Here is a 10,451-nt window from a genome sequence, read left to right on the forward strand (position 1 = left end):
AGCACTTTAAATTTTTTGGGTCAGAAGTTTGGGTGTACACCTCGCAGGGTGACAAACTGAGCAAGCATGGAGAACATGGTGTTTTCCTAGGATATGAGAATGCGTCTTATCGTGTCCTGATCACAGACACAAAAACCATAAGGCTGACCAGGAGTATTGAGGACAATCCACAATGGGACACAGTTGGCATTTTTCAGTGCCATTCCATTTGCGATGATGGTGCAAAAGGGGCAAAGACAGTTAAGAGGGAGGCAAGTGCTGATGTGATTGATAATCCTGATGCCGATGTAAATTCGGATGATGGCACAGATTATCAGAGCCCAAAAACCTCAGGTGAGTCTGACGCAAACTCAGACTTAGCAGTTTCATATACTTTAGCTCCCCATTCTCCCAAAGAGGAGGAAGCACCAGAACAAGAGGATCAGAGAGTTTTGCGCAGGTGGAAAAATCAAAACTGGAAACAGAATTGCTAGACCCTAAAAGGGGGATTTATTCACATTGGTTTTCTACCCAAAAGCCATCACCCCCGGCTGTGAGGAGGGTGGCGCCTCTTCCATGAATTCCTCTTCCACTCCCAGCCACTCCGCTCAAACCTTTGCTAAAATCCTGCTCTCCTCCCTCCTCTCCGTCTCAGAGGCTGGGCTTTCTGTCTCATCTCAAGAACTGCCAAAGTGCCCGCAATTGCCTCTTGCCTCCCACCCAAACCGTCCACATCAATCCTAAGCGTCTCCTGTTCTGATTTCCGTTTTTTGTCTTCTTTTTCAGCTTTTCAGACTTCTCCTCCCTTCCTTTCATGGAGATATCTAGTGCTTCTGTTTTCTTTGTCAGTGTCTCTACTTTAGTGGTCAAATTTGTCACCATTTCACTATTTTTATCAATTCGGGCTAATAGCTTCTCCAAATTTAACACAGGCCTGGTGTAAACTGTTTTTGAACTGCCATATTCAAAATCTCCCTCTCCCTTGTTCTTCAAAGCAGCCTATTTTCCAGCGGCGCCTCATCAGTTTGTCAAGGTCACAGAATAACTCTTTCCCAAGAGATCCTGTTTCCTGCATTTTTCCAACCCTCCCTCTTCCTTCCAGCCTGATACCCGATAACACATAAGATGTTTAACATAAAATCCAATTTCTTAAATTAGGATTCGAGTTAAACAAATAAAGCAAATAATTACTTTAAGAGAGGAACCATAAAGCAGAAAAAAGAAATAATGTGTCCAAGAGGACATAGCAATTTAGGGTTGTCTTGCAAGAATCCAATTCTCTTTAAGTGGCTCAGAGTAGAAGAAATATTTTCCTTCAAAGAGAAACGAACTTGATTTTAGCTTTTTCAGCCAGTCCTTTTAAGAGCTCCAATTCTATTTTTTAAAAGAACTTTAAAAATGAGACCAGACTTTCATAAATCCCTCCGATCACACTCTTGGCACTGAAATACTTTCTACCCTGTGTGAATTCTCTGATGGGAAATGAGATTGTTGCACTGTTAGGGTTTCTCCCCTGTATGGATTTTGTGATGGGCTGTGAGACTTTCATTCCTGGTGAAGCTCTTTCCACATTCCACACACTGATAGGGTTTCTCCCCTGTATGAATTCTCAGATGGGAAGTGAAACTGCGGTTTTGACTGAAGCTCTTTCCACATTCCAAGCACTGATACGGTTTCTCCCCTGTATGTATTTTTTTATGGAAAGCAAAACTCTGTTTCCAGCTGAAGCTCTTTCCACACTCCAAGCACTGATAGGGTTTCTCCCCTGTATGAATTCTTTGATGGGAAGTGAGATCTGAGCAATTTCTGAATCTCTTTCCACATTCCTCGCACTGATAGCGTTTTTCCCCTGTATGAATTCTACGATGGGAAGTGAGATCGTGGCTGTGATTGAAGCAGTGATATAGTTTCTCCCCTGTATGAATTTTACGATGGCAAGTGAGATTGTGGCTTTGACTGAAGCTCTTTCCACACTCCCAGCAGTGATATGGTTTCTCCCCTGTATGAATTCTACGGTGGGCAGTGAGATTGGAGCCCTGACTGAAGCTTTTCCCACATTCCACGCACTGAAAGGGTTTCTCCCCTGTATGAATCCTTTGATGGGACGTGAGATGGGCCCTCTGACTGAAGCTTTTTCCACATTCTAAGCACTGATAGGGTTTTTCTCCTGTATGAATTCTACGATGGGAAGTAAGATCGTGGCTGTGACTGAAGCTCTTTCCACACTCCAAGCAGTGATATGGTTTCTCCCCTGTATGAATTCTACAATGGGATGTGAGATGGGCACTCCGAGTGAAGTTCTTTCCACATTCCAAGCACTGATAGTGTTTCTTCTCAAGGGGATTTCTTTGATGGGAAGTGGAATGAGAGCTCTGACTGAAGCTCTCTCCATAGTCGGAATCCTGATATGGCTCCTCCACTGTGTGAATTTCGTTGTGGTCTCCCTTGTTCTTCATTTCCAATTCATCCCCACCTGAAACTAAGAGGCAAACGGATTAGAGTCTCGGGAAGAAGTGCAGTCCCAAATTACGGAACAATGCTAATTAATGCTTGGGACAGGGGAAGAACTGAAGGGAGTTAGATGTTATAATGTTCCTTTTGTTCTGTAAAATTGTCTAGTTTCGTGTACAAATCAAGTTGAATATTAGATGTTATCTCTCTCTAGTTTTTAAAAGTACAGCTTACTGTACTGGTAACATCATTTTGTTTAAATTTAAATATGGATCTGTACTATCTTTATAAATAAAATGTGCATTTATTATTATTTAAAAGGTGGCCAAAGCGGGAAAGTTCACTGTCCAAAATGAAGATATACAGTGGTACCTTGGGTTACATGCACTTCAGGTTACATACGTTTCAGGTTACAGACTCTGCTAACTCAGAAAGAGTGCTTCAGTTTAAGAACTTTGCTTCAGGATAAGAACAGAAATCATGCCCCGGCGGTGCAGCGACAGCAGGAGACCCCATTATCCAAAGTGGTGCCTCAGGTTCAAAACAGTTTCAGGTTAAGAATGGACCTCAGGAATGAATTAAGTACTTAACCCGAGGTACCACTGTATTCAATATGCTAAGTTGTACAATATGCAGTAATAAATCTAAACAAATTTTAAGAGCGGACATCCAGAACGAATTAAGTTCTTAACCCGAAGTATCACTGTACTTAAATGTTACATTATTGTGAGACGTTACAGGGGACGAGGCAGGGGGCCTTCTCGGTAGCGGCACCCACCCTGTGGAACGCCCTCCCAACAGATGTCAGGGAAATAACAATGCAACTTTTAGAGGACTTCTGAAGGCACCTCTGTACTGGGACGTTTTTAATGTTTGATGTTTTATTACATTTTTCTATTTGCTGGAAGTTGCCCAGAGTGGCTGGGGCAATCCAATCAGATGGGAAGGGCAAAAATAATAAAATTATCATTATTGTGAACATTTAATAATCTGGTGGAAAATTTAGATCTGATTGATATATGGAGACATAAAAATCCAATAACAAAACAATTTACACACTTTTCAGAATCACACCAAAGCTAGGCTAGGTTGGACCAAATATGGGTTTCAAGAGAATTAACAACAAGAGCAGTGAAATGTGAAATTCAACCTAGAACCCTTTCTGATCACAGCTCAGTAACCTTGGAGTTAAAAAGTAGAATGCAAGGGACATACAGATGGAGAATGAACGAATTCCTTTTTGAAAATGAGGAGATAATTGAGAAGGCCAAAAGAACTTTAAAATATTATTTTGACATGAATATGAACAAAGAAACAAATATTAATACAGTCTGGGATGCCAGTAAGGCAGTGGATTCCTAATTAATCAGAATAGCTACAGGAAAAAGTTAAGAGAACAAAAAAAAGAAGAAATACTTAATCAATTAAGAGAATGCGAAAGAAAACTAATAATAAACCCAAGTGAGGAACAGATCAAAGAAACCTACAGAATACTTCAAACACAATACTCAATTTTAATAGGTCAAGAAGTAGAATGGAGAATTAAGGTATGGAAACAAAAATATTTTGAATCAGCAAACAAAACTGGGAAACTATTAGCGTGGCAACTACGAAAAAGTAAAAAACAAATGTGATCAATAAAATAAGAATAGAAGATCAAATTGTGGAAGACCCCAAGAGAATAAAGGAAATTTTTATTAAATTTTTTGAAAAACTATATAAAAGGAAAAAAGAAGACATAATTGGAATAAAGAAGTACTTAGAAGAAAATAGAATGAAAGGATTAACAGAAAAGGAGAAAATACAATTAAATAAACCTATAAAAACGGAAGAAATCCAGGAGGCGATAAAAAAAATGAAACTGGGAAAAGCTCCAGGGCCTGATGGCTTATCTGCTAAATACTATAAAGTTTTAGAGGAATACTTAGCCCAGGTACTATGCGAAGTAGCAAATAACATCTTAAGAGGTAAAACACCAGACTCATGGAAGGAAGCCTATATTACATTGATATCTAAGCCAGATACAGATAAGTTGGACATGAAAAATTATAGACCAATATCATTATTAAATAACGATTATAAAATATTCGCTGAAGTAATGGCCAATCGTCTCAAGAAATGCTTAACAAACCTTATTCATACAGACCAAGTTGGATTTTTACCCAATAGACAATTAAAAGATAATATAAGACACATAATAAATATTATTGAATATTTGACTGCAAGAATGATATCCCTGCGGCAATAATCTTTATTGATGCCGAAAAGGCTTTTGATAATGTATCCTGGCAATTCCTTTTGGGGTGTTTGGAAACAGTAGGGATAGAGGGCTCCTTTTTGGAGGGTATAAAAGCTATCTACTCAAGCCAAAGGGCAAAATTAATAATCAATAATGACTTAACTGACTCTTTTGAAATTTCAAAGGGCATGAGACAGGGATGCCCTCTGTCTCCTCTTCTATTTATAATGGTATTAGAAATTATCACGAATAAGATAAGAACAACACCAGAAGTACGTGGAATTAAAATGGGGGAAAAGAATATAAATTGAAAGCATATGCTGATGATTTGATGCTATCATTAGAAGATCCACAAAAAAGTGTACACAGGGTAATAGAATTATTAGAAGAATTTGGAAAGTTATCGGGTTTTAAGTTAAACAAATCAAAAACTAAAATGATGACCAAAAAATCAGTTAGAGGTACAAATTGGAATTAAGGCGGTAAAAAAAGCAAAATACTTAGGAATTTGGCTAACTATGAAGAATATAAATTTAATGGCGGATAATTATTTAGTTACTTGGAAAGAAATAAAAAAGGACCTAGATATCTGGAACAGGATGAAATTATCATGGTCAGGAAGAATGGCCGCAATTAAGATGAACATGCTTCCAAAGCTGCTATTTTTGTTCCAAAATATTCCGGTGATAAGGGGAACCACAGTTTTTAAAGATTGGCAAAAAATTCTATCCAAATTCATTTGGCAGGGAAAAAGGCCTAGAATTAAATTCAAATTACTTACAGATAGAAGGGAAAGAGGAGGATTTGCGGTACCGAATTTGAAACTGTGCTACGAGGCTTCATGCCTCTGTTGGATTAAAGAATGGATTGTCATACAAAATACTGACCTGTTAGATCTAAAAGGCTTCAATACCAGATTTGGATGGCACGCATATTTGTGGCACAACAAAGTAAAAGTACACAAAGGATTCTCCAATCATATTATCAGAGGACCATTGATAGAGGTATGGGAAAGAAACAAAAGTTTACTTGAAAGAAACACTCCCTGGTGGCTGTCACCAATAGATATTTTAACAACCAAAAAAGTAAATATAGATGGTGAAAGATGGACATATGAAGACTTGTTGGTTAGAACAGAGAAAGGTTGGAAAATCAAAACTTATGAAGAATTAGGAGATAAATTAAGAGGACCAGACTTTATTCCAGTATGCAACAACAGCTGCTAGAATATTAATAGCACAAAATTGGAAGTCAATTAGTATCCCAACGGTAAGAGATTGGCAAAGTAAACTATTCGAATACTTAGAATTGGCAAAAATAACACAAAAAATCAGAGATCAGAAAGAAACAAAGTTTATTAAGGAATGGAATAAATTCATAACATATTGAAGCAGATTTTAAAAATCTAAAGATCACAGTAGGCTAAATATAATCCTCCGATGTGCAGAAGTCTTAAAGATAAACTGCGGAAAAAATCCTTTATTATATAACTCAAAACCGAGGTGGAGGGAAGTCAATTAGTTATATTTTGTTTTTTGTTCTTAGCTTTTTTGGTTTATTTGGTTGTTTGGTTTATTTTTTGTTTGTGATGAATTTGTCTTGTGTGTATTGGTGTGTAATGAAAGAGAATAAAGAGAATGCAAAAAATTATCATTATTGTTACTACAGGGTTCACTGCCTGAGATTCAAAAAGCCTGGCTCTGTTTTGGGATGGAGTTTGTTTGGTTCAGTCGTGGAACAAAGCAGGAAACGTGACTGGAGCTACTTCAACATCCCAAATCACTCTGAAGCCTACATTGAAGAAGGCCTGGGCAGTTCAGACAGCCTGGTCAGGGTTTTAAAAGGCAGAACTGGAGGAAGAATATTCACAGGGAAAGCAATCAATAGCCATCCATTCAAGGTTTGCTGTGGGAGTGTTAACATCCCAGGTGCTGCGGGTGGCGCTGTTGAGCCCCATTGAAATATCAGAGGTTTGTCACATAGAGAGATGTCTTGCATTACAAAACAGATAGGATGATCCAATAGGGAGCCTTACCGAGAGAGTCCAAGATCCCACGATTCTCCTCCATGACTTCCTTATGGAGAGCTCTCTGGTCAGGATCCAGCAACGCCCACTCCTCGTCTGTGAAATGGACAGCTACATCTTCAAAGCACACTGGACCCTAACAGAAAAGGAAAAAGGCTGTCCTCTTAGAGAACATTCCCTTGGCTCTGTTGTTTTCTACAGCGGCCAGACCCCTCTCTGCCTTCCTCATCCCTCCTCTCTCCTGCTGCAGCTTCTGCCTCGGAGTCTGGGCTGCTCTCTGCCACAGACTCCCTCTGCTCCCTCAGCCCTCTTCCCTCTCCAGCTTCAGACACCTCCTCCTCCCAGTCGGCTCCCTCTTCTCTGGCTCCTCCCACCATTCCTCTGCGTCCAGCCAGTCTGCATCCAAGCAGTCCTTCCCCACAAGGCTCCTTCCCCCTACCTGATCTGGGTCCACAGCTGCTGCCTCCCCTCCACCACCATGAAAAGATGAAGGAGCAGGTCTTGGTGGCATCATTCCGTCACCTGGGAGAGACAAAGGTAAGTGGGAAACTGTAAGTGCATCTCTAAGTGCAGATGCGGTTTGCCAAAGTCTCTCCTGCTAGCTTCCGGTTCCGCTCTGCTTTAATGGAGGCAGCGGGAGATCGTTGGCAAAGGAAAAACAAGGACGATTGAGGGTAATTCTCCTTGCAGGTTTCCCCCAGGGACAGGGGGGAATGGGCTTCACTCCCAGTTTGTCTCGGTACCAGGTTCCGGCTCTGGCATGGATTGCGGGAGGCAGGGAGGCGCTGAGTGCAAAAGCCCTTTGCCTGCCGAAAATCCAACTTTGCTGCCATTAAGAAGCAGAGGTTCTCCTGTCGATTAGAGCTCAATTTGGACTAATGTACAGGCGTTGCTGGAAGAGATGAGATCATAAACTGTGGAACTGAACCAGCTGCAAGGTCTTTAAGGTTTGAATTTGAGAATAAACTTCATTTGCTGCAACAGACAGTGGGTGGGGGGAGGGGAGCCCATGGCTTCTTTATATAAAGTTTTCTTCTCTACACTAATGAATTGGCAATAAACTGCGGAATTGAACCAGCTGCAGTAAAAGTCTTCCCAGCTGAGTACATTTGGACATTTGTACCCATTTCATATAATAGTTGTGCAAAAATACCTCTCCCCCCCCCCCCCCCGAGCTCTGAGCTCCAGGTGTCTTCCCCCAAAAGATGCAAAGAACTCACAGATTAGTTTCAAAACCAAGAGAATGTGACAAAACGGGGGAGAAAACACTCCTTCCTCCTTACCCAGAGGCCTCACTCTGGCGTCCAATGGAGTCTTCTCTGCCTCAGAAGAATCAAGACCCATTTCTGCCAAAAGATCCTTCCTCTGAAAGAGCAACAAGGATTCAGAACAGAGAATGGGGAGAAGGGTTAGAGAAGGAATGGCAGAGGCAAGCGCTTTCGGGGGACAGAGGTGAAAGCTGCTTCCTGCTTCTGCTAGACTGGTGTCTGGGGTTGGCTGCCAGGACCATGAAACATTGGTCCTCAAGGATCTTCACTGGCTCCCAGAACGTTTCCCAGCACAATTCAAAGTGTTGGTGCTGAACCTTAAAGCCCTAAACGGCCTCAAAGGCCCACTATACCCAAAGGAGGGTCTCCATGAACTGAGGTCCACTTCCGAGGGTCTTCTGCTGATTCCCTCACTGTGGTAAGTGAAGTTACAGGGAACCAGGCAGAAGACCTTCTCCACAGTGGAACCCACCCTGGGGAATGCCCTCCCGTCAGGTGATAAGGAGATAAAAAACTGCGTAACTTTTAGAAGGCATCTGATGTCTTGTGATGCTTTTATATGTGCTGGAAGGCAGATGGGTGTAGTATTATTAATAATAATAATAATAATAATAATAATAATAATAATAATAATATGAAGAAGCAGAAGAAGAAGATCTGTTCCTAGATGCTTTCCAAAAATGGTTGGGCCATTAGGAAATGATTTGGGAATACTCTCCCTCCTCTTTGGAGCCCCTTGGGAATATCCAGAGGAAAGTCTCTCTCACCTGCTGCTCTGCCTGCTTCCTCTCCTCTGCCTGACTCAGGAGGAAACCTTCGGCCAGGGCCACCGCCTGGGAACTGGTCTCCGCTCCGCATTCCCTCACCCAGTTCTCCACCTCCAGAGGAAGGACAGCCAGGAACTGCTCCAAGATCACCAGGTCCAACATCTGAGCTTTCGTGTGCCTTTCTGGCTTCAGCCACTGATGGTCAAGGTGGTAAAACTGGCTGCAAACCTCTCGGGGTCCTTTGGCCTGCTGGAAGCAGAACTGCCTGATCTGCTGGCTCTGCACCTCTGAGCAAGGGGTGTCCTCCTCACCCAGAATCCTCTGCATGGAGTTTTCCCAGAATCCCCGACTGCTCCCCGTTTCCATGGCATGGCCTCTTCCTGCTTCAGGGCCAGCTAGGTCTTGCTCATCCATCTGGGCTCTCCGGAAGTCTCCAAGAGATCGGAAGGAGCCCCCTGGTCCTCTGCCAAGCTCTGTGTGTCCTAATGCAAGGTGCAGCAAATCCTAGGAATTAAACACATTCTTCTATTATAAGATCAAAGCACAGAGAAGAGAAGAAGAATGTTCCCTGAGCAAGTTTAGGGAGAGAAGGAGGAGGAAGAAGTCATGACTGTGAATGACAAGTGAGTCATTTGTATGACGTGTAATTTGGAGCCAGGGCAATAGTGGGGGTCCCTCCCCACCCCACTTCATAGTCCAGAGCTTCGCCCCAACCCAGCCATATCTGCTTGGGTGGCTTGGTGAGCAGCAGGGCTCATGTCTAGCTCCAGCCCCCGTCCCTTGGGGACTTCCTGCTCTGGATCCGAGGGGACGGTGGCAAGGCCCTCTGGGTGGAACTGCCCTGGAAGACACCTCAGAAACTGGACTTTCCGTCAAATAAAGAATTGTTGTTGTTGTTGTTTAGTCGTGTCCGCCTCTTCGTGACCCCCTGGACCAGAGCACGCCAGGCCCTCCTGTCATTCACTGCCTCCCAGTTTAGTAGAATAAAGAATTAGGGAGGGAAATGGCCGACATACAGAGATTTATGAAGAGAAAGAGAAGGGAAGCTTCATGGTCTTTCCCTCTTAATATACTTCTCCCTCATAATTATGTCCCTCCCAATGTCCTTCTCCCTCATGTCCCTCTTAATATACTACTCCCTCCTAATAATGTCCCTCCTAATATCCTTCTCCCTCATAATAATGTCCCTCTTAATATACTTCTCCCTCAGAATATTGTCCCTCTTAATATACTTCTCCCTCCTAATAATGTCCCTCATAATATACTTCTCCCTCATGTCCCTCTTAATATACTTCTCCCTCCTAATAACGTCCCTCATAATATACTTCTCCCTCATGTCCCTCTTAATATACTTCTCCCTCCTAATAACGTCCCTCATAATATACTTCTCCCTCATGTCCCTCTTAATATACTTCTCCCTCATAATAATGTCCCTCTTAATACACTTCTCCCTCAGAATATTGTCCCTCCTAATGTCCTTCTCCCTCCTCGCTGTCTTCCAGTCCCACCTCCCTGGCCAGGGCCTGAGCTCCCTCTGGCTCCCTCCCGGACCCCCAGCCTCTCTTCCCTCCCCTTCCCGCCTCCCGGGGCAGGGAGTTCCCCAGGCTTCCCCCGAGAGGAGACCCACCAGAGCCCGGCAGGCGAGGGCGAGGCCGGAAGGGACGTCAGAGGGGGGAGGAGCGGCCCGCCTTCCTTTCCTGTCCTCTCTAGGAAGCCAGCTC

The 10,451-nt window shown here is 42.8% G+C and overlaps 1 protein-coding gene across 1 annotated transcript; it reads right to left on the reverse strand.

Moving 5' to 3' along the window:
• Positions 1–1,476: 1,476 nt before the first annotated feature.
• On the reverse strand, positions 1,477–10,451 carry LOC310851542 (uncharacterized protein). Its single transcript, XM_083754074.1, has 6 exons — positions 10,358–10,451; positions 8,731–9,234; positions 7,979–8,060; positions 7,135–7,217; positions 6,705–6,831; positions 1,477–2,458 (listed from the first exon to the last, which is right to left on the reverse strand). The coding sequence occupies exons 2-6, from the start codon at positions 9,142–9,144 to the stop codon at positions 1,479–1,481; spliced, it is 1,686 nt and encodes a 561-aa protein (XP_083610200.1). The 5' UTR covers positions 9,145–9,234; positions 10,358–10,451; the 3' UTR covers positions 1,477–1,478.

Source organism: Podarcis gaigeae, assembly GCF_964106915.1.
Source record: "Podarcis gaigeae genome assembly, chromosome: 8".
NCBI lineage: Eukaryota > Metazoa > Chordata > Lepidosauria > Squamata > Lacertidae > Podarcis > Podarcis gaigeae.

What these genes read in the sequence shown, in the direction of transcription:
- LOC310851542 (XM_083754074.1), bottom strand. Translation starts at nt 9,144, where the DNA reads ATGGATGAGCAAGACCTAGCTGGCCCTGAAGCAGGAAGAGGCCATGCC. An exon ending in GGAAGCAGGCAGAGCAGCAG is followed by an intron (nt 8,061 to 8,730) that starts GTGAGAGAGACT and finishes TTGCTCTTTCAG; the next exon opens with AGGAAGGATCTTTTGGCAGA. An exon ending in TGGGATCTTGGACTCTCTCG is followed by an intron (nt 2,459 to 6,704) that starts GTAAGGCTCCCT and finishes TTTGCCTCTTAG; the next exon opens with TTTCAGGTGGGGATGAATTG.